At 43.8% G+C, this 24044-nt stretch overlaps 1 protein-coding gene across 50 annotated transcripts in view; it reads left to right on the top strand.

The window, feature by feature from the left end:
* The first annotated feature begins 369 nt into the window (after positions 1 to 369).
* LOC106598871 (SNF-related serine/threonine-protein kinase) overlaps positions 370 to 24044 on the top strand; it is a 70178-nt gene continuing 46503 nt past the window's right edge. For all 50 annotated transcript variants that reach the window (XR_014380044.1, XR_014380049.1, XR_014380050.1 and 47 more), the window contains exons 1-2: positions 370 to 767; positions 2105 to 2779. Coding sequence is in view for 1 of the 50 variants with exons in the window: in XM_082960019.1 (XP_082816145.1) it covers positions 2191 to 2779 (589 nt within the window). In the remaining 49 variants the exon portion in view is untranslated. The remainder of the gene's footprint in view (positions 768 to 2104; positions 2780 to 24044) is intronic.

The raw sequence follows: 24044 nt of genomic DNA, 5'->3' as shown, positions 1-24044 counted from the left end.
GTTGTGCTTTTTATCCTGATTATTTTCATGAAATTGGAGGTCCATTATTGCGTTACTGTGCTCAGTATTGATGTGTTTAACTACCAATGTGTATTTTTTCACATATTGCCTTGGTGAAATACAATTATTATTGCCGACCTCTTCATTGGTATGGACCATTGTGGGATTCTTTCCAGCTAGCTACGTTTCTTTGACGTCAGAAATGAATGCGGCTGATGCCCAACCATAGAGAATGATAGAGGCCTAGTAGTGGCCAAAATGCATTATTAGCATGGGCAGCGCCATTGAGGGCTTCCACCACTTTAATGTAGTCTACTGGGTGGGACTTCTAACTTCATGGACATGATTCCAACAGGGTCACCAGGAGGGATCAGTCAATCGTGAAGAAGAAACTGACTACTTTAAAATGGAGATAGTCTCAATGGCGCTGCCCATCCTGTCACAGACCCTATAATGGCACAGATACAAGCATTAGTCTTCTATCTATCTCTATGTGCCCAACACACTTACGGCGCCGCGGCAACCGTTTCTGGGAGGAGAATGATTTCGATGAGGGCTGCAATTCAATCCCAGGAACGTTGCAATGCCTTGTTTCACTGATGAGGTTTGGGCATAGGCACCGTGTGAGTGTCATTGGTAATAGCAACCGAGGAGGATAAGATTCGCTAATAATTAACTTTATCGGGGGTAGAACGAAGGACATTATTTATCATCCAGTCTATTAGCTAGCTGAAGATTTCGGCTTGATGTTTACTGGAGAGAGAGTGGTGAGTCCGACCAGCCGTTGTTAGCTTGCTAGCTTGTAGCTAGGGTTAGTTAGTTATCAGTATATTTGAGGTTACGTTTGCTAAACTCACGTTAACCAACCTTCGTTCATACAATTATTTGAGGAAATTACAATTAAATCGGCGCCGCCAGCTGAGTTTATCCAACGTCAAAATACGTTGTTACCCAGTAATACCTAGCTAGTTAACTAACGTTAGCTAGCTACTGTTAGATAGCTAACGCGTTACTCGGTGAATGAACGAGGCACTAGTACGGTAACGTAGCTAACACAGGCCTATCAAGCTGTTTCTCTGTCTCATGTGATGGAAGCTTACGCGTTAGCTAACTAGCCAACTGCTTTCATGGACTAACTAACTTAAACATTAGCTAGCCAAGTATAATCATCTGTGAAATAGCTAGTTAACTAACTTTTAGCCACTTGAAATTGGCTAGCTAGCTAAGTTAGTAAGCTAGCTACTGTACTGTATCTTGTCATGACAACCAAATCACCTGACCTGATCCCATTTAGCAATTGTGTGGTAGTTAAAATAATGTTACCTAACTAAATACTTTCCTATATGTAACTAGTAGTCATGTTCCCTGTATGCATGCATTAGTAGTACAGTATTGGCTTCAATTCATAGCTACATTGTCATTGTAGCTAGCTAGGTATTTAGTAATGTGTGGTGTTTGTTATGGCGACATTTTCAAGAAGGAAATACTGTAGCGTCCATTGATTATGAATGATGGAACGTCTTTGAGGCCCGGGTGTCTTTGAATATAACCCATGTGGGGTTAATGGCTGTATTAACTAAATCCTACCAGTTGAACCTGCAAATAAGCTAAACACAATTCTCCTGTCAGACATAATTAATTGCAACTTTGAAACTCAGTGGGTCTGTAAGGCTAAACGTTACAGATATTAAATCAACACTTTTGTAAGGTAATTTGGTGTTTTTCTTCATGTATCTACGAGCTTCACTGCTAGACCCTTGGCTTTGTTTTTGTTGAACAACGGAAACTCAGGGGTGTAATCATTACTCCAAACAGTCGCAAAACATTCTGTTTTGCAATGAAAACTAGCATTTCTACCGGACAGATTCAGGTAGGGCCCTAACTGTTTGCTGAACCTGCCCAATAGAAATTGTAATTTCTGTTGCAAAACAGAACGTTTGGCAACTGTTTGAAGTAATGATTACACCCCAGTACAAATCTGTGAGAATGTTCCGCGATGAAGGTTTGAGTCAGGCGGTAGGCCTTTTTTCCTTCAAGTCACTTTTAAGTGAAGTTTTGTTCTGTTGATATTCTGATGTGATTTTTCTCTCATTGTTACTCTTAGGAAGTGGACATCATGGGCACGACATTAACATCCAACGTGTTGAAGTAAAGTGGACCCACCAGACTGCTTAAAACCCATCCCCAGCCATGGCAGGCTTCAAGCGAGGGTATGATGGCAAGATTGCAGGGCTCTATGACCTGGACAAGACGCTGGGCCGGGGCCACTTCGCCGTGGTCAAACTGGCGCGCCACGTCTTCACGGGGGAGAAGGTGGCGGTCAAGGTCATCGACAAGACCAAGTTGGACACGGTTGCCACGGGTCACCTGTTCCAGGAAGTGCGTTGTATGAAGCTGGTGCAGCACCCCAACATTGTCCGGCTCTACGAGGTCATCGACACGCAGACCAAGCTCTACCTGATCCTGGAGCTGGGTGACGGTGGAGACATGTTCGATTACATCATGAAGCACGAGGAGGGTCTCAGCGAGGAGCTGGCCAAGAAGTACTTTGCCCAGATTGTCCATGCCATCTCGTACTGCCACCGGCTGCATGTGGTGCACCGTGACCTCAAGCCGGAGAACGTGGTGTTCTTTGAGAAGCAGGGAGTGGTGAAGCTCACTGACTTTGGCTTCAGCAACAAGTTTCAGCCAGGGAAGAAGCTCACCACCAGCTGTGGCTCGCTGGCCTACTCTGCCCCAGAGATCCTGCTGGGAGATGAGTACGATGCTCCGGCCGTAGGTAAGACATCTAAGCTTGTAGGCCTGGATACATTAGATGGATGACGCTTGACGCTGTCTGCCATAGATTTTTATTTAACTAGGCAAGTCAGTTAAGGACAAATTGTTATTTATAATGACGTCCTAAGAACAGTGGGTTAACTACCTTGTTCAGGGGTACAATGACAGATTTTTACCTTGTCAACTCAGGGATTCGATCTAGCAACCTTTCGGTTACTGGCCCAACGCTCTAACCACTAGGCTATCTGCAGCCCCAGATAGCCTATCTCTTAGAGTCATAGTTTGATTGTATTGACCTGGGCTGGCTGTAATCTTTGGCACTTAATCTAATAGGCATGTGCTGAAAACCCTTCACAAGGTAATGGCCTCGTATCAGCAAGCTCAGAACCCTGTGTCATGGGGCCATGGTGATTCTGTGAGATTGTTGCATGGACTTGAGAGCTAAGGATCGCGGAGTCTAAAAAAATGGAGTTGTATGCTGACCTTTGACATTGCCTTACCGTGGCCTAGAAAGGATTACTTATGTGTATGTATGACGGTTTAGGCTGGTTTTGAACTTGCAATTTCAGAAGTGCAAGGTTATGTTGTAGCTAGGGAAGCAAGTTACTGCTATGTGTTGCTATGATACACAAGGCCAGTTCTCCTGGTGTTGGTGCCTAGAGTGTTATATTGCACTTAATTAACTGGCTCATTGATTTCCTGTGTGGACTGACTGACTGTAGTGCATGCAGCAGCAGCACTGACTTCTCCAATAACCTCCCGTGTGCCCAACCAGGCATTTACATATCAAATCATTTGTAAGATGATTACTTATATTCTATGATACAACCTATTTCTTTAACATTTCACTGTCCCAGACATTTGAAAGGAGAGTCTGCAATACTCCAATGTTATAAACACGCACATCTCTAAATATAGGCCCCAGGCATGATAATGCCTTTCGATGAGCAATTATTGCTTCCCCTATTTGACTATGCCTGTCACACTGGTAGGGTGTAACTGTAACCTGAGGAAACTGTGGTCACACTCTCTCTCACATACACACACGGTTTCTTTGCAAAGAATGACAGAGCATCTTATCTAACAGTAATAAGTCTGGGGCTGTGTGCAGCCTGTGTTGTGTTGTAATTGTCATGGTTGTGCGTCAGATGAAGGTCCCTAGAGAGGAGAAGAGAGAAGGCTGACTGCTGTTAATTGCAGCCCGGTTACAATCGCCGGCTCTAGGCAGAACAGTTAATCCATCCTTTGTTTGTACTGAACATCTAGTGCTGAAGCCCTGATTAAACATTTTACTATTGACATTGTGGGGTTGATTAAAATACACAATTTGTATGGTTGCCAGCATAGCCCTGCCAAATCAATATTCCATCCTGCAGCCTCTCTGTTCAGAGCTGTGTCACAGGCCATCTCACTGCCTCTAATCCATCAATTCACCCTCTCACTGAACAAATATTGAGCCAGCAGCAGTGTTGCCTGGCCCTGGACTGGTGGGATGGATGAGCACTCAGAGTGTAAGTGTGAGAGAGTAGAGCTTACCTATGACCCATGGCTCTGCTCCACTGTCTCGGGGCTCTGCTCCACTGTCTCGGGGCTCTGCTCCACTGTCTCGGGGCTCTGCTCCACTGTCTCAGGGCTCTGCTCCACTTGTCTCAGGGCTCTGCTCCACTTGTCTCAGGGCTCTGCTCCACTTGTCTCAGGGCTCTGCTCCACTTGTCTCAGGGCTCTGCTCCACTGTCTCAGGGCTCTGCTCCACTGTCTCAGGGCTCTGCTCCACTTGTCTCAGGGCTCTGCTCCACTTGTCTCAGGGCTCTGCTCCACTTGTCTCAGGGCTCTGCTCCACTTGTCTCAGGGCTCTGCTCCACTTGTCTCAGGGCTCTGCTCCACTTGTCTCAGGGCTCTGCTCCACTTGTCTCAGGGCTCTGCTCCACTTGTCTCAGGGCTCTGCTCCACTTGTCTCAGGGCTCTGCTCCACTTGTCTCAGGGCTCTGCCTTAATTGTCTCAGGGCTCTTGGCTTGCGTACTGTTACGTTTTGGTGACTCTTGTCTGGGGACAATTATTCAGAACTCCTGGGAGAGAGCCTGGCAAAAAAATCAAGTCCTCTCTTCTCTCACCCTCGCCCTCCATCGCCTATGATTGGTGACGGAGGGCCAGGCAGAGTGAGCGTCCCAAATGGCATCCTATTCCCTATATTGTGCACTACTTTTGACCAGAATCCCATAGGGCTCTATGCACAATATAGGGAACAGGTTGCTATTTGAGACACAGCCAGTGTGCCGTAGATGTTTTTGTAACTGCTCAGAGAACACCAGAGGTAGCATGAGGCCAGGAATGTGAATGAGCAAGAGTCATTGTACAAAAAGAGAGGAAACTGTTGGGCATGTGGGTGTATGTTATGATGAACACTTTTCTTGGAATGTGACCAATGAGAGAGAGACACACTACAGTCTACTGCCAGCCCTGTGGCTGTTTGTCACTCTGCCATGTTTGTTCCTATGTAATGAGAGAACAGGGTGCTGGAGGTGTCAAGGAGGATTAGGTCAGTCTGACAGAATAGGGTGTTGTATGACTGTGGTGCTGGAGGTGTCAAGGAGGATTAGGTCAGTCTGACAGAATAGGGTGTTGTATGGGCTGGAGTTGTCAAGGAGGATTAGGTCAGTCTGACAGAACATGGTGCTGGTCCTGTGAAGGAGGATTAGGTCAGTGACAGAATAGGGTGTTGTATGACTGTGGTGCTGGAGGTGTCAATGAGGATTAGGTCAGTCTGACAGAATAGGGTGTTGTATGACTGGTGCTGGAGTTGTCAAGGAGGATTAGGTCAGTGACAGAATAGGGTGTTGTATGACTGGTGCTGGAGGTGTCAAGGAGGATTAGGTCAGTGACAGAATAGGGTGTTGTGTGACTGTGGTGCTGGAGGTGTCAAGGAGGATTAGGTCAGTGACAGAATAGGGGGTTGTATGACTGTGGTGCTGGAGCTGTCAAGGAGGATTAGGTCAGTGACAGAATAGGGTGTTGTATGACTGTGGTGCTGGAGCTGTCAAGGAGGATTAGGTCAGTGACAGAATAGGGTGTTGTATGACTGTGGTGCTGGAGCTGTCAAGGAGGATTAGGTCAGTGACAGAATAGGGTGTTGTATGGGCTGGAGTTGTCAAGGAGGATTAGGTCAGTGACAGAATAGGGTGTTGTGTGACTGTGGTGCTGGAGGTGTCAAGGAGGATTAGGTCAGTGACAGAATAGGGTGTTGTATGACTGTGGTGCTGGAGGTGTCAAGGAGGATTAGGTCAGTGACAGAATAGGGTGTTGTATGACTGGTGCTGGAGCTGTCAAGGAGGATTAGGTCAGTCTGACAGAATAGGGTGTTGTATGACTGTGGTGCTGGAGCTGTCAAGGAGGATTAGGTCAGTGACAGAATAGGGTGTTGTGTGACTGTGGTGCTGGAGGTGTCAAGGAAGCCCAGTCTGAGGATGATGCCACACCAATGCTGCATTCCACATGGTAGGGGCTACAGTAGGGTGGGATTTGGCCCAGGCATCTGATGGAACAAGCTTACCTGATGGTGTTGGTGACCTTGTACCACTCATGGTTAGACAATGCTCCTCAAGAAATAACCTGTTGCATAAAAATGTAAAGACATTTACATTTACATTTAAGTCATTTAGCAGACGCTCTTATCCAGAGCGACTTACAAAATGGTGCATTCACCTTATAATATCCAGTGGAACAACCAGAACAACCAAACCATTTACTGTGACTTATCAGCTGAGAGTATTTATGTTCCACCTCTCTTTGAAAGGCAACGCACTGCAAATATCGTCTCCTGAAAAATGCACTAAATGTTGTGAGAATGCTTACTATGCAATGAATGTGCAGAGCCCAGTCACAGTGAAGTGGAGGAACAGGCTTGTTTAATTTTATGACTGAAGAGGGACAAATCGTGTGAGTGATAATCAGAATGTTTATGGTCCCTCCCTGACGCACACTCAGCATGTTTTCAGCCTGTTCTAATCCCGTTAATGCAGGTTCCACTAATGCTGTGAGGAACTTTCAGGTCTGGTGGAGTCTAGCAGCTCTACTCAGGATGATCTGGAAAGCCCAGCGGTATAGAACGAGACGAGGGTGTGTCAATAGGTTCTTGACATTGAGCTTCCCAGTTACCACTGCGTCAAGTCATACAAGTGACTTACACGTCGTACAAGCTATTTTCAGGTCCGTGGGTCTGTACCCTCTTTGCTTTGACCCCTTGGATCTAAGTAGAGCCTTGATTTATGTCAGTGTCTCAGGTTCAATGGTATTTCTCACCTCCTAAAACCTTGACAGTAACCTTTCTCTCTGAGACCCTGAGCAGCAACCCCTCTCTCCATTCTGCCTGGCTGTGTGGCCAAGTTGGCAGGTTGTCCAGTACACACGTCATGGCTTGATGGATATAGACCTAGAACTGACCAGCCACCAGACCAGCCATCTATAAAGCTCTAATGGTCAGAGAGCAGCCATGCCAGAACTCAGAAAGAACAGAGCTCTTTGAGGTCTCTCTCTGTCTCTCTCTCTGTCTCTCTCTCTCTCTCTCTCTCTCTCTCTCTCTCTCTCTGTCTCTCTCTCTGTCTCTCTCTCTGTGTGTCTGTGTAGTGTTACTGTTCAACGCCGGCCGGTGTGAATGTTCCCAGCTTCTCTCGCCCCGTGATCCGTTCAGCAGGCAGCTCCACTGCAGAGCTCCACTTGACAGCTCAGGTTCACATTGCCTGCCGCTGTGGATGTGACACTTCTGCTATTAATACATTTGTGGGACTTTTTCCAAAAGTTCAGCCTCTCTACTTTGGGCCCTGTCTCTACTGTACCAACCACATAGCTACTCAATTAATAGCCTCATTAAATTAAGTCCTCCACCACTTCATCTTATAGGCTCCCTATTAAAAAGCAATGTATTACTACTTTGATTCAATCATGACTAGGGCTGGGAATTGCCAGGGACTTCACGGTACTGTCAAGATACTTAGGTGGCGATACGATATGTTTTGCGATTCTCACGGTTCTATATGTATTGCGATTCGATACTGTGTTTAATATTTATATATATATATATATTTATGATTTTATATTCCAGACATATTGCTCACTATTTGTCTAAGCCGAGTGCTTGAGAGAAGTCATGGAAATAAAAGTGCTGAAAACATGTTGGCTCACTTTAAAAAGATGGATTTTATGATATTTATTTTACAAATCGATAGTTGTAAGTCAAGGTATTGATATAGTATCATCCATTTTAATAATTCGATATGTAACTGGATCCATTTCCCCATCACTAATCACGACTGACCTTACATGATGATTCCCAGCTCGTCCATATTTTCATACATGAATGATTATCACTAATGAAACACATTTCAGTGTATGGTGTTGGAAATGACCCTCTCTCTCGCTCTGTGTTATTAACTGAGGAAGAAGGCTGTCCTGGTGTGACCAGAAGAATACCCAGCTGACTGAGTGAACCAGTTCCACACGGTGATTGCACAGGGAGAGAGGGGAAGAGTGAGGGGTGGAGGGATACAGATGATTAACAGTAATTATTATTTTCACTGACCTGAGAGAAATGACTGGGAATGACTTTAGATGCATCCCAAATGGCACCTATTTAGTGCACTACTTTTGACCATGGCCCATAGGGTTCTGGTCATTAGTAGTGCACTATTCAAGAGAATAGGGTTCCATTTGGGATGCACCCGTTGAAGAACGAAGCACAGCAGCAACCCTTTCCAATCGCAGCCTGTCCGTCTGCTTCCATGGATTCTTTCTATCAGTGGTGAATCCCACATTTGACCTCCAGATGAACCTTCTGTTGAATCTGTGTTATGCACTGTGTGATGTGTCATGGGCAATGTGAAATGAGCCTTACGTTGGGGGCATTCATAATGTTATAGCCTACACTGATTATGCTATTACTTCGGGGTTTTGTAGTGGGAAACCAATAAATGTTTATTTGAATTTGTTTTTACACTGTCTCACGTTAAGACATTCCTCTCAGTATCTGTAGTATTATCAGCCTGCATACCAGACCTGTTTGCTGTCATTCCACTCCTTGCCACTCCTTGTCATATGCCAAACAAAAATGTCCAAACTAATTCATTGCCTACTCCAAGTAACTTGTGATGCATTAACTTGTGAAAATAAGTCCTGTAAAATGTAGCCTAATGGGGACCATTGACTGAAGTACACAATATATACAAAAGTAAGTGGACACCCCTTCAAATTTGTGGATATGGCTATTTCAGCCACACCCGTTAGTGACAGATGTATAAAATCGAGCACACGGCCATGCAATCTCCATAGACACACATTTGCAGTAAAAGGGCCTTACTGAAGAGCTCAGTGACTTTCAAAGTGGCATCGTCATAGGATGCCGCCTTTCCAGCAAGTCAGTTTGTCAAATTTATGCCCTGCTAGAGCTGCCCCGGTCAACTGTAATAGATGTTATTGTGAAGTGGAAATATCTATGCATAAGTGTCTCAGTCGTGAACTGGTAGGCCACACAAGCTTACAGAACGGGACTGCTGAGTGTTTTAGGGCGTAAAAATTCTGTCCTCGGTTGCAACACTCCCTTCCAAGTTCCAAACTGCCTCTGGAAGCATCGTCAGCACAAGAAATGTTCGTCGGGGAGTTTCATGAAGTGGGTTTTCATGGCCGAACAGCCGTTCACAAGCCTAATATCACCATACGCAATGCCAAGCGTCGGCTGGAGTGGTCTAAAGCTCACCGCCGTTGGACTCTGAAGCAGTGGAAACGAGTTCTCTGGAGTGATGAATCACGCTTTACCATCTGGCAGTCCGACTGACGAGTCTGGGTTTGGTGGATGCCAGGAGAACGCTACCTGCCCCAGTGCATAGGCCCCTTGCTTCCAGTGAAGGGAATTCTAGACGATTCTGTGCTTCCAACTTTGTGGCAACAGTTTGGTGGAGACCCTTTCCTGTTTCAGCATGACAGTGCCCCCGTGCACAAAGCAAGTTTCAGACAGAAATGGTTTGTTGAGATCGGTGTGGAAGAACATGACTGGCCTGCACAGAGCCCTGACCTCAACCCCATTGAACACCTTTAGGATGAATTGGAATGCCAACTGCTAGCCAGGCCAGTGCCCGAACTCACTAATGCTCTTGGGGCTGCATGGAAGCAAGTCCCCGCAGCAATGTTCCAACATCTAATGGAAAGCCTTCCCAGAAGAGTGGAGGCTGTTATAGAATCAAAGGGGGGACCAACTCCATGTTAATGCCCTCAATTTTGGAATGCGATGTTTGACGAGCAGGTGTCCGCATACTTTTGGTCATGTAGTGTAGCATGCGTTGTTCCTTAACCAGGCTTCATCTCCATCAGGAAAGGCATTGGTCCTTGCCATTGCAATAGCAGTGACCATAATATCAGGGTCGTTCCATGTCAACAGCTCAGATTGTTCTGCGATCATCTCTGTAGTTAGAAACATAAGATTAGCATTCCTGCAACTTTATTTTGTTGAAGTAGTCTTAGATCTCTGAGATTAATTTTCATTAAAAACTTCATAGCAAAGGAGTGCCTTTGATTTGATGGGTGCATGTGCGCAGTTCGGTGTGAGATGACAGACCCAGTGACGTGTTTCTGCACATGCGCTTAGCTAGCCAAACTCACCATGACTTCGCCTACAAGTGTTATCAGGGACCACTATGGAAAGATGACTCTCATGAACACGATGGCGTTCTCCGGTTTGCTGTACGACCCCAGTGTGCAACTGGCAAAGCAAAAGATTTCTCAGGACATACCAAAAGCAGTAGACCTAATTCTGGTATAGCAGCAGGCAGTGTGTACTACTGTCCTGTAAATCAAAAGATTCCTACCATAACTTGATCAAAGCAAGGAAATGAGTTCTCCCACTACTTTCACTCATTTTGTCCACAGCCACATCTCCCTGTTGTCCCTCTGTTCACACTGCACCTTAGCCCATGGCTAAGAGTTTCCCTGGGCTCAGGGAGATTTTAACCTGGGGCTGAGATCACACTTGCACATTCTAAAGTGGGCTAGCACCAATCTTAGCCTAGGACTATCTGGCCCTGCTCTGGACCGGGGTTAGCACCGACTTTTCGGAGTTTGCCCCAGAAACACGGTGCCAAAATAGCCAGTATGAAACGGGGTCAAGAACAACACCAAGAATGCTCACTGTCCAATCACAAAAGCTGCACTGTCATTTAATTGACATATGCCAGTAATCTGTTCTGAATATTATTTTGATAAGTAAATTCATACAATTTGATCCTTCCATTTGAGGACAAAAAACAACAAAATGCTTTCAACAGGGCAAAAGCATTTGTTGCTATGGCTAACAAAAATGGTTGCTATGCAGCAGACTGGCTAACATCTTCTCATTTAGCCAACTAAAGCTGCAAACTCTACAGCTGGAAGGGCAGCAAACGCTAAATGTGTCTGTTTTCAGAGCTTTTTATTTACATTTTAATTGGATATATCCATGATGCTGATAATATTGTTGCGTGATTTTGCCTGGATCAGAAAAGTTTCTCGTTCATGCTCAGCATTCTCTGTACAGTGGCAAGATACAAGTTTTGGTACAGTGCCTGGAATACAAATGTGAATCCTTAGCCCAGGGGTAAAGCTTAGCCCAGGGTTAAAGGCTTGTGTGAACACAGGCTAAGCTAGCCCAGGGCCAGTCTGGTCATAACATAGCCTGGGGCTAAGAACAATGCAGTTTGAAAAGGCCTCTTGTGAACCTGTCCAGAGAGGTTTGGATACCAAGCTAAACTCCTGGGTAGCTGCCCTCCTGTAGCAGTTTGTTAGTTCACTAATCTACCACAATATAACTCCTGATGTGCTCAACTGCACCTCAGGACCTTGTTTAGCTGAATCAGCTGTAAGGCTGTGGAAATCTCCAACTGAGGGGTCACCATTTATAGAGGAGTACATTTTCCACCATTATGTTGAATATAATAATAAACTGCATTCATCAATCTGACTCCCAATATTATGTGAATAAATGCAACATGCCCTGTATGCCTCTGGAGGAATCTAGTCAATGTAGCAAGCCTTACATCACCTTTCAGTATGACTATAATCATCATGTCTAACTTGCACCGTTTATACAATTTATTAAAAGACTAGATACAAATGGCTAATCCTGGTGACCAATGTTCTAGTGTTCATTTATTGAGGCAAGCCGATCAGAGATGTCAAGGTGGTACCCAAGAATGTGCTATGCATAGTGTATATAACAACTACTAATAGACCTGAATTATAAACATATAGTCAAAGAATTACCCTGTAAAACGAGGAATGCATTTACTCAATTCAACTAATATAATTTATTAGTCACAAAATAATTAACACTCAAACAATTGGTGTACTTGCGATGCATGGCACATTACAGAATGAGACAGTCATTTACTCTATCAACAATAAGATACGACTTTACATGGTTACACCTGTCTTCAGTTCAGAATAATCTCTAAGAGAATCTCTGTCTGATACGCACAGGAGAGTGGTAGCAAGTTCTCAAAGTATAAACACTCACTGCCCAAATTCACTGCCTATACTTGCATAACTTTATGAGCTGGATTGCCTGTTTTTGTAATTTAGTTTATTTTCTTTTGCGCTCGTTAGCATATTTAGCTAGCAACCTCTATTGAAATTTGCTGCTATTTTATGCTAGTTTTGTTAGCATTCTTGTAATAGATGACCAATGTGCTTTTTTTCTGTGTTTTTAGCTCCCCCTTGTGTACCAAGACGGGAGTACAGTACATCCCTGGATGAGAGAAGGACATTAAGGTTGTGAGGATTCTTGATACCATGCTGTCTAGCGAAAACAATGTGATGTGATTGTTCTAGCTACGTTAACAAACTGTGGCTCAAAGCAGACTCCTAAACGTTTTCAGTCAGACATTCACGCTTGCCATACAGACTTCAAATATCTAGCCAATACATTTTGAATAGAATAACATTGCTTGTGAACTTCAGAGCTGTAATGATTTGACGTTTTGGTTCTTGGCAAATACAAACGCATATTAGTAGTATTCATTGCTCCTGCTTGAGTCTATACATTCTGGGTGATGCAATACGTCTTCATTGGCTTTTTCTCTGGCCAGCTCTCATTTGGCTATTGCTGATCATCGTTCTAAAAACTAGTCATTGCACATCTCACTACAAGAGCATTGCAGATTTTGTTCAGATAAAAACCAACGTGTTCGGAAATATCGGGACGTCTGGGACTGCTCAAAGACTGAATCGGTAGCTCGCATTAAACGAGGGTCAGTGACGTCCGCACGCCCCGAGTAGGCAACAACGTGGGGATTTTGTCTCCGATCTCAACTTGTCTGGGACAGCTAAATCAGGAAGAAAATTGTGCAGTGTACGCCCGGCTTTAGGGTTGGCCACCTCTGGCTAATATACGCTGTCTTTCTGCAGGATCCTATGTCACTACCAGCCCACTAGACTTTCTGTTTTTACTACCTACGTTCCCTGAAAGCTCTCCTCCTGTGAAGACCTTATTTACAGTCTGATTCCCATCTTGTGGCACCATATTTCCAGTATAGTGCACTTAGTAGGGAATAGGGTGCCGTTTTGGAATGCGTGCGTTCTAATGGCTCAGACCTCCGATCAGACTGATGTGACCTGACGTGGCGGGGTCTTCCTTGGCCTCAGTCAGTCTGGGGGTCAGTGTTTTACAAGCGTTCCATCCAGAGAAGAGAAAATATTTATTCTCCTGATTTAACCTGGTATTTCCTGCCCAAACCAGAAGTGTCATTCAATAGCATTATAAAGCATAGGCCTATGTGTATGTCTGTCTGGATTTGATTAGAGCTTTGTTCGAAAATGAAAGCCTGACGCTACCTGAGCCTGATGAGCCATATATTAAATACATTTTGAGCCATATGTTAAATACACTTTGAGCCCTACGTTAAAGACATTTGAGCCCTAGCCCAAAAAAGGCCAAATGATTCTACCATTACATAGCCCATCTATAATTTAGCCCAAACAACTACCACCTTCCCCTACTGTATTTATTTATTTTGCTCCTTTGCACCCCATTATTTCTACTTTGCACTTTCTTCCACTACAAATCTACCATTCCAGTGTTTTACTTGCTATATTGTATTTACTTTGCCACCATGGCCTTTTTTGCCTTTACCTCCCTTATCTCACCTCATTTGCTCACATTGTATATAGACTTATTTTTCTACTGTATTATTGACTGTATGTTTGTTTTACTCCATGTGTAACTCTGTGTTGTTGTATGTGTCAAACTGCTTGCTTTATCTTGGCCAGGTTGCAATTGTAAATGAGAACTTGTTCTCAACTTGCCTACCTGGTTAAATAAAGGTGAAATAAATATATGTATTGGATATCTATACTGTACATTACGTACGAGTGAAAAACATAAGCCTATAGATGTAGCTATATGTTCTGTTGGGTAAATAAATGAAACTAGCTCCAGTAGGCTGATCTTTTTTAGTGTGAACAGTTACTCTACTACTCTATTGTATTTTATGGACTGGAATTATGCACATTGTTCAAACCTAATAAAGCAAAAGACAACATGCGGTTCTGGTGCAGCACAATGTGGCCTACAAAGTTACAAGTATAGGCTAGTGAATTAGATTTTAATTTAGAAATATAATAGGGCCTATTTGTATAATTTGTAGGCTGACGCATAATACCAGTTATTAGCCTACCTCTTTCTCTAGTGTTGCTTCATTCCTTCCTTGGTTTCAACAGTTCAATTAAATACGCTTTGTTGTCCTTATCTTCATCATACTAATGACATCCTTTGTATAATATAGGACTAGAATTAGATGCAGAAGGCTTTTACTTCTCTTCACGAAGATTGAATGGTTATGGGTCTGAATAAATAACTGCTATAGCTTATCGCCATTGCGCGTTCGTTCTTTTTTCAAACTACCCATGAGTTCTATTCGATGCTGTGTTTAACATTCAGCAAACCAACTTGCGTCCCTCTTCCTTCAAATAGTCTATTGGTATAAGAAATGCAAAAAAATTATGTCCAGCGAGCTATTCTAGTCTGGCTTTTCCTGCATGGGACTCCAAGAGCTGAGGAGTGTTTTTTTTAAGGAGAGAGGCCAGGGGAGCACAGGTGCGTACGTACTGTGCGAGCAACAGACAAAGGCTATAAATTAGAAGCTTATTATGCATAACCCATCATTAGCTAAATATAAGGCTAATACGGCATTGAATGTATTACCTGAAATAGGTAAGCTAGGACATCTAGAACAGGATTATCTATTTTTGATGCAATTTGAACAGGGAGAGCGACTGCGAGAGAGTGCTAGCGTGTGCACTGATCTTAAAGCAACAATATTTGAGTGATAGGCTGTTTTTTAAAACTCTGCAGCTGCAATTAAAACAATAATAATCTTTACAAAAAAATAAGGTGACCCCTGAAATGGATGGGTAAATTAGACACTCATTAAGTCTTTATATTACTGTAGCATAGACTATGCTGCAGCAAATGTAGGCCTACCTGTGACAAAAGACCTTACCATGATGAGGTCTACATGCATTGTGAACTGCACTCCATACTGAGATGGGCTGTCTGTCCCCACCCTGAGCGTTGATGATTCATCATGCGGAGGCCGCAGAGAAGCCAAATTTAGTCACCGCATATAATATAACAGTTCCATTACACGCCATGCTGTTCATATACACTTCTCTGCTATTTATCCCGGGAAAAGGGAGTTGTTTTTGGCGATAAATCTCAGTAACTGGGTTCCCACCATTCAACCCTAGTCAGTGTTACCCCTGCCCCTAGGCTTGATTCACTGACCTCACTGTCCACGAGCTGCAGCTCCTGCTTTGGTGATGGGCCTGGTTGGTTGGTTGGTTGGTTGGTTGGTGGATTTGCTTAACAGGGATGAGGTGGGGAGAGAAGTTCAGTCATGGCTGCTAATAGTGGCTGTTCACGTCTTAGGTTATCTGTGTGCTTCTTACGCTTGGGCGGTATACAGATTGTCATACCGACCTTCTGCCATACTCGGATATTTGGTATCCTATTCAGTAATACCGACACTGAACACAAGGGGCGCTGTTTTAAAATCCCACTGATACTAATCTGAAGGTTAGCAATGCTAACAAGTACATGTAGAATACTAACTAAATGCTAACCAGCGCATTGCGAACATTTTAGTAGTTTCTGACCTAAACTATACAAGTAACAAAAAAAATGCTTCTCAGTTTGCTGCACGCACAAAACAAATATTAGCCAGCAAGGCTCTTGATCCAGGAGGGGATTATCTGCTGTTACCAAGCGAATGCTTGATTTTTTTGGAAGAAGCTAACTAGCTAATAAATTAGCAAACCAAATGCACAACTGCAGAGCATTTAGCACATTTTAGACCGTTAACTTAATAGCTGTAAGATATCTATCTGGCAAACATTTCACTGGTGGAACTCCATAATGTAATTAAATCACCTGGCGCATGCTGCACAACAGTGAGTGACTCCCAAGGCTCTCACCGCCCAAGCCTAATTCTTCTACTCACTGCCAGTGATGACTTGCCAATTTTGTCATCTTTATGCCAACTCAGTTGGATGCACTTAAACACCAACAACCACGTTATACACCAGGGACATTTGTGCTCAAGATAAGTGGTAATTTCCACATCTCCTGGGGTCTCTGCTCTCTGTCATCAAGACTAGTGAGATCTCCACATCTCCTGGGGTCTCTGCTCTCTGTCATCAAGACTAGTGAGATCTCCACATCTCCTGGGGTCTCTGCTCTCTCTCATCAAGACAAGTGGTGAGATCTCCACATCTCCTGGGGTCTCTGCTCTCTCTCATCAAGACAAGTGGTGAGATCTCCACGTCTCTGCTCTCTCTCATCAATACAAGTGGTGAGATCTCCACATCTCCTGGGGTCTCTGCGCTCTCGTCATACTCATCTACATGTTTTACAGAGATTGAACACTACTGGTGTGGTGTGTGTGTGAGTGAGACGGGGCTGTCTGCATTAATCAGGTTGCTCTGTTTTTTTTGCCTCACTCCTTTCAAAATCTGTTACTCTTCATGTCACTTGCAGGAGGCCAACTACACACCCCAATGCCCCTATTAACATTGGCACAGAAATCCTCCCCATAATCACTGCCTGCTGCTGTTTCTGTGTCTTGTTGTGTTAAATCCTTTTGAGTGCTTGTCAATCATCACGTTGAAATGGAGCCAGGAAGATGTACAGTACATATAAGTATTCATCCCCTTTGGATTTCTTCACATTTTATTGTTACAAAGTGGAATTAAAATGGGTTTAATTGTCATTTTGTCAACAATCTACATAAAATACTCATGTAAAAGTGGAAGACAAATTCTAACATATGAAAAATTAAACACCAAACTAATATAGCTTGATTAGTTAAGTATTCACCCCCCTGAGTCAATACATGTTAGAAACACCTTTTGGCAGGTATTACAGCTGTGAATCTTTTGGGTTAAGTCTCTCTTAGAGCTCTGCATACCTGGATTGTACAATATTTTGACTTCAATTCTTCAAGCTCTGTCAAGTTGGTTGTTGATCATCACTAGACAGGTATTTTCAAGTCTTGACATAGATTTTAAAGCAGATTTAAGTCAACTGTAATTGGGCCACACATTAACATTCACTGTGTTGGTAAGAAACAGCAGTGTAAATTTGGCCTTGTGTTTTAGGTTATTCTCCAGCTGTAAGGTGAATTCATCTCCCACTGTCTGGTGGAAAGCAGTCTGAACCAGGTTTTCCTCTAGGACTTTTGCCTGTGATTAGTTTCATTCTGGGGGTTTTATTCCTGAAAAATCCCTAGTCCTTGCCAATGACAAGCATACCTATAACATGATGCAGCCACCATCATGCTTGAAATGTATAGAGAGTAATAATCAGGAATGTGTTGTTGGATTTGCCCCAAACAACATGCTGTATTCAAACAAAAAGTAAATTCCTTTTGGCAAATGTTTTGCATTATTACTTGTTTAGTGCCTTGTTGCAAACGGGATGCTTTTTATTCTGTACAGACTTCCTCCTTTTCACTCAATCATTTAGGTTAGTATTGTGGAGTAAATGCAATGTTGTTGCTCCATCCTCAGTTTTCTACCATTCACAGCCATCTGTTAATGTTTTAAAATCAGCACTGGCCTCATTGTGAAATCCCTAAACGGTTTCCTTCCTCTGCTGGCTTCTCCGTTAGGAAGGACGCCTGTGTCTTTGTAGTGACTGGGTGTATTGATACACCATCTACAGTGTAATTAATAACTTCACCATGCTCAAATGGATATTCAATGTCTGCTTTTTTACCCATCAACCAATAAGTGCCCTCTGCGAAGCACGGGGGGGGGGGGGGGGGACCCTGGTCTTTGGTTGAATCTGTGTTTTGAAATGCACTACTCAACTGAGGGACCTTACAGATAATTATGTGTGTTGGGTACAGCGATGAGGTAGTCAAAAATCATGTTAAATACTATTATTGCACACAGTGAGTCCATGCAACTTATGTGATTCGTCAAGCAAATTTGTACTCCTGTATTTATTTAGGCTTGTCATAATAGGGGGTGAATACTTTTATATAACCATACACATTTTTACAAAAAATAACTTGATTTTCTTTTCACTTTGACATTGAGGTAATTTGTGTTGATCAGTGACAAACAAAAATCACTATTCTGTACATTTCAATTCCACTTTTAATGCATCAAAATGTGGAAAAACCTAGGTGGTGGGAGCTCTTAAGTTATCCATTGTATATAGTCTCTCTGAAGACTGAGTAGTGGGGTTATGTTCCAGGGCATGTCTTTTTACTCCACAACTGTGTGTATGTGTGCACACAGTACCTGAAGTTACAAAACATTTGAGTATTATCTTAGATCCAGTGTGCTCTGTTACTTCGTGTATCTTGTGAAGATTACTACTAGTCTGCCTCAAAGCTCTGACTCTGACGTGTTCTGACAATCCCAGTCATCATGTATGTACGGTGCTGGGGGGGATGGCAATGGGATCATTTGCTCATTTCAGAGACATGTAAGGAGAGGGGGAAATTCCCCATGGAACTTGCAACTCAGCCCTTTTCATTTCTACATTTTCAAAAGATGTCACATCTTGAGTTTTGCACTCCCGTCTCTCTCTACATGCACATATGACCCTGAGATAAACAAGTTGAGTTGTGAGCACCGAGGAGAATGTGTTCTACTTCAGTGGTTCCCAACCAATGTTCCCTCTAAGCTGTGAGTGTGCACGCAGCAGGAGAGAGCTGAAGAAATATCAGCCCACGGTGACAAGCACGAGATTGAGTTTTCCCTGTTAACTCTATCAATGTTTCTCTTTTACTGTTGAGTTAACACTGTCAACGTTTCCCTTTACTGTGACTGTCAACGTTTCCCTTTACTGTGGCTGTCAACGTTTCCCTTTACTGTGGCTGTCAACGTTTCCCTTTACTGTGGCTGTCAACGTTTCCCTTAACTGTGGCAATTGTGATTGAATCAGTGCAATATTAGCCACTGTCAATGCAACAAAACTAACTATGCAAGAGATTTTGTTGTAGGTAGGAGTAGGATTCTATTGGACACAACTCAGCATGTACTCTACACAGACCGGTGTGGTATAACCAATCAGATCTGCAGTAGGCCTATATGCAAATAGACCATTTCCATATATGGATCTGTGTTGACGACTGTGGTCATGAGTAGATGTGCTTGTTTTGAGATCAAAGCAAGAGCTGCACATAGCCACGTGTGCACATTTTGTTCATATCTTTTGAGTTAGTGAGTTATTAGCCCAGTTAAGGAGAATTTGTAGTCAGCAATAGGGGAGTGATTTGCTTCCTACGAACACAAAATGTGTACATTTCTAGACATCTTTAATAACGAGTCGGATTTAAAGTTATTATTTTTTTTGTCTTCCGTTTTTTATTTTATTTAACTAGGCAAGTCAGTTAAGAACACATTTCTTATTTACAATGACCGCATAACCCGACCAAACCCGGATGACGCTGGGCCAATTGTACGCCACCCTATGGGACTCCTGGAATCGAACCAGGGTCTGTAGTGACGCATCTAGCACTGAGATGCAGTGCCATAGCCTGCTGCGCCACTCGGGAGCATAGTTGTATTTTGAGACGGGCTTCAATAAGCTAAGTAGCCAATAGGCAGGGGGTAACATAATGTGTCTGATTCTCTGTAATAATGGTATGGGAATAATAATGCATTTTATTTTGTAAACTGGTTTCTTGCATCAAACAACAACATTTTCAGTCACCTCCTTGTCTGAAGGACAAGTGGATACACAGGTTAATATCAAGCCCTGCATGTTTTTATCAAAAGCCTCATGGAATGTAGGTCTACATTTAACCACACAGTGGCTGCTACTGTAGGCTGAATGATAGAGCAGCTATTTCCATGTTAAAATGTTATAGGATGCACTTTCTCCATTGTTTCTGATGGTAGGCCACTCTGATAGGCCTACATTATGATCACATAACCACAGTAGCCTACTTGGCCACTGTTAAAACTGTAACTTAAAGTGGAGACAGCCTCAGTGTCACAGTTAGTGCGTGCTTGAAGTTGCACAGAATTTTCACAATGTTCAAGTTTGCGCTCAGCAGACCTGAAATTTGCTCAGGACCGGAAAAAATTTGAGGGCCTCGAGTATCCCCAACAGTAAACATTTGTTATTGTAGCCCCGGACAGGCTGGCAGGCTGTGGCTGACTTCAAGTGTCTCAGTAAGGGACCTGGGCCAGAAACAGCTTTAGATTTGTCCATTTCTAGCAGGGTCACTGGTCTTGAAGGGGAAGGGGTGCTACTGAATCTAAAGTGTTCTTCCAGTTGACACCTTGTGTGCATGTGTAGCAGACAGACAGTAAATGCTGATTTAGGGAAGTTAAAACACAACCTTCTACCTGACTCCATTCAGTTGAACCTGTATTGCAGTATTTATACAATGGTGTGTAGCCTAAACATAGAACTAGCTTTTTTTCCCCCCATGGTCAAAATAAATTCACAGAAGGGTTTTGGTTACTGTGGAAATACCAGGTACTGATACCCACAGTTTTTGGTAAAATAATGTGTGCGCCTTCCTGCGGGTCCTAGCTAGTTTGTAGACAGGCAGTATAAACAGTGGCACAGCAGGTTAGATTGAATCTGGCGCTCCTCCACGGTCAGAGATGGGAGAGTTGCAGGGAGTTATTTCTGTACGGGGCTCAGTCTGGGCTCAGGATGTCTGATCTGGGTCACAGCATGGAAATATTCTCTTTTTGATGATGGGAAAATAAGGTTGACTGCATGTGTGATTGGCATGATGTGAAGCCAAGCACGGTTTTAGAACGTTGTGTTCAATTTGCTGTAATGAAGCAATGGGCCTCCTGATTGCAATGCATTGCTTTCCTGCAAAACCCATTGGAGCTCATCACTGTTGCTACTGTTCTCGCATCTCACGACTAATATATATATATATATATATATATACTGAGAAATAAACATGGCAGAGGCATCAAGGCCCCCAGAAGGGTCAGGGTTGTTTTTTCTCTCTCACTATACAGTAAATGTAATCACAGGTGAGTGGGTTGCATGCAGAATGACAGAGAGATGCTGAAGCTAGGTTAGCATATAGGCTATTGTCTGATTTTTATTTATTTATTTAAATCTGAAAAACAATATCCTTGGTAAAAAAGTAGAGAGGGAGAGTAGTACACCAGCCTATTAGAGGATGGGGAGCCAACACCACCACCATCTAGGCTCCGCCCAGTCCCCAACAACTAGATGTTCTGCTGTTCAGGGGAAATGGAAAAGACAGCCAGCGACGTCCGTCCATCTTAACTCCTCCACATTTTACTAGATTGGTTGAACAGTGCAGAAGATAACCTCTCAGCAGTTTGAAAATATATATATTTTATTTATTTGTCAGTAGCAGTATGTAGGGGATCAGGTGTTTTATTTATGCCTGCTACATTAGGTTTCCACTGTCGAATGAAGCACACTAGCTGCCATGTAGCAAGTCCTCCTCATTGTGAGAACCCCAAAGCAGCGTTTGATTTAGGATTTGTTGACACAGGATGCCATTGGAACACGGAGTACTCATTGACATCGTGGGGACCTTCCCCTTAAAACACCATGGTAAAATTTCATCAGCCAGGCTTGTGGCAGATCTGCAAGTGGTGGGGATGGAGGCTTGATGTGCATCATGGCTACTGCAGACTGTATCCCTCGTCTCCGACCGTCCGTACGTCGGTCTCCTCCTTCCGGTCGTCCTTCCCTCCCATCTCTTCCTTCCCTCCAGCTTGCTGAGGTGGAATAGGAGCTCCTGGATGCCCCTCTAGAGGCAGCAGTAATAATATGACTGCAGCTTTAACAGGGAGGCAGGCCCTCATCTCATTGAGAAATAAGGAGGAGCCCTGTGGACTAGTTTCACCTTCCTCCCTGGAGCTGCAGGCATCAGACATCAACAGGAGATTTGAACGATCCAGCAGATACACAACTACAAGTAGCCTCTGACACCTTTTACTGTTGGGCAGTCAACCCTCAGTGGCACATGGACCTCTGCAACATTCCTACATCCTGGGACCTAGTTAACCGTTCCTTTAATGACACTTTCAAATCCTCCGATGAACAGGTTGTTGGACCCCAGGAGGATTTGAAAGTGTTTTGTGGGCTAGCTACAGATATTTTTATTTTTGTATCTTTAACTGGCACTGTTTGTGCAATGAGGGCTGGGTTATACGCTGCGACTTAGTTCATTTTCTGAGGGCATCTAGGCTTAATGAGAATTATTTAAAATCCTCATTGTAATCTGTGTTTTTAAATGCTTTTTGCAAGTATCTGACTGACTAATTCTGAGACAAACTGGGCATTAAAGATAGAGTATGTGTTTATGTAATAATTCATTCCTTATTGAGTCGGGCTGAATCACAGCTGCACTTAAATAACTGACTTCAGTATCAGCTATGACAGGTGGATTTCAGGAGTCCCTATGGGCCCTAGTCAAAAGTAGTACACTATATAGGGACTAGTGTCATTTGGAAAGCCATCTCTACGTTTACTGCTGCCTAGCAGAGCTGACAACACATCTGGAACTCTAGTTCAGGTTTATTTAGCTAGTGATCACATTTTATTAGTCATATGCGCCGAATACCATAGGTGTAGATCTTACAGTGAAATACTTACTAACCAGCCCCTAACCAACAATGCAGTTAAAAAGAATAAGAGATACAAGTAATTAAAGAGCAGCAGTGAATAACAATAGTGAGACTATATACAGGAGGTACCGGTACACAGTCAATGTGGAGACTATATACAGGAGCTACCGGTACACAGTCAATGTGGAGACTATATACAGGGGGTACCGGTACACAGTCAATGTGGAGATTATATACAGGGGGGGTACCGGTACACAGTCAATGTGTGTGGGCACTGGTTATTTGAGGTAATATGTACATGTAGGTAGAGTTATTAAAGTGACTATGCATAGATGACAGAGTAGCAGTGGTGGGGTGGGGGGGGGGGTGCACTGCAAATAGTCTTGGTAGCCATTTGACTAGATCTTCAGGAGTCTTATGGCTTGGGGGTAGAAGCTCTTTAGAAGCCTCTTGGACCTAGACTTGGCGCTCCGGTACCGCTTGCCGTGCGGTAGCAGAGAGAACAGTTTTGAGGATCTGAGGACCCATGCCAAATCTTTTCAGTCTCCTGAGGGGGAATTGGTTTTGTTGTGCCCTCTTCACGACTGTCTTGGTGTGCTTGGACCATGTTATTTTGTTGGTGATGTGGACACCAAGGAACCTGAAGCTCTCAACCTGCTCCACTACAGCCCCGTCGATGAGAATGGGGACGTGCTCGGTCCTCTTTTTCCTTTAGTCCACAATCATCTCCTTTGTATTGCTCAAGTTGAGGGAGAGGTTCTTGTCCTGGCACCACACGGCCAGGTCTCTGACCTCCTCCCTATAGGCTGTCTCATCGTTGTCGGTGATCAGGCCTACCACTGTTGTCATCGGAAAATGTAATGATGGTGTTGGAGTTGTGCGCGGCCACGCAGTCATGAGTGAACAGGGAGTACAGGAGGGGGCTGAGCACGCACCCCTGAGGGGCCCCCGTGTTGAGGATCAGCGTGGTGGATGTGTTGTTACCTACCCTTACCACCTGTAGGCGGCCCGTCAGGAAGTCCGGGTTGCAGTTGGAGGTGTTTAGTCCCAGGGTCCTTAGCTTATTGATGAGCTTTGAGGGCACTATGGTGTTAACCTCTTACATCTAGACTTTCCGCTAGCGGAACACCTGCTCCAATATCCAATGATGGGC

Source organism: Salmo salar, chromosome 02, assembly GCF_965601325.2.
Source record: "Salmo salar chromosome 02, fSalSal1, whole genome shotgun sequence".
Lineage (NCBI taxonomy): Eukaryota > Metazoa > Chordata > Actinopteri > Salmoniformes > Salmonidae > Salmo > Salmo salar.
The sequence above is the reverse complement of the archived record's forward strand: the minus strand, read 5'-3'. Positions and strand labels throughout refer to the sequence as shown.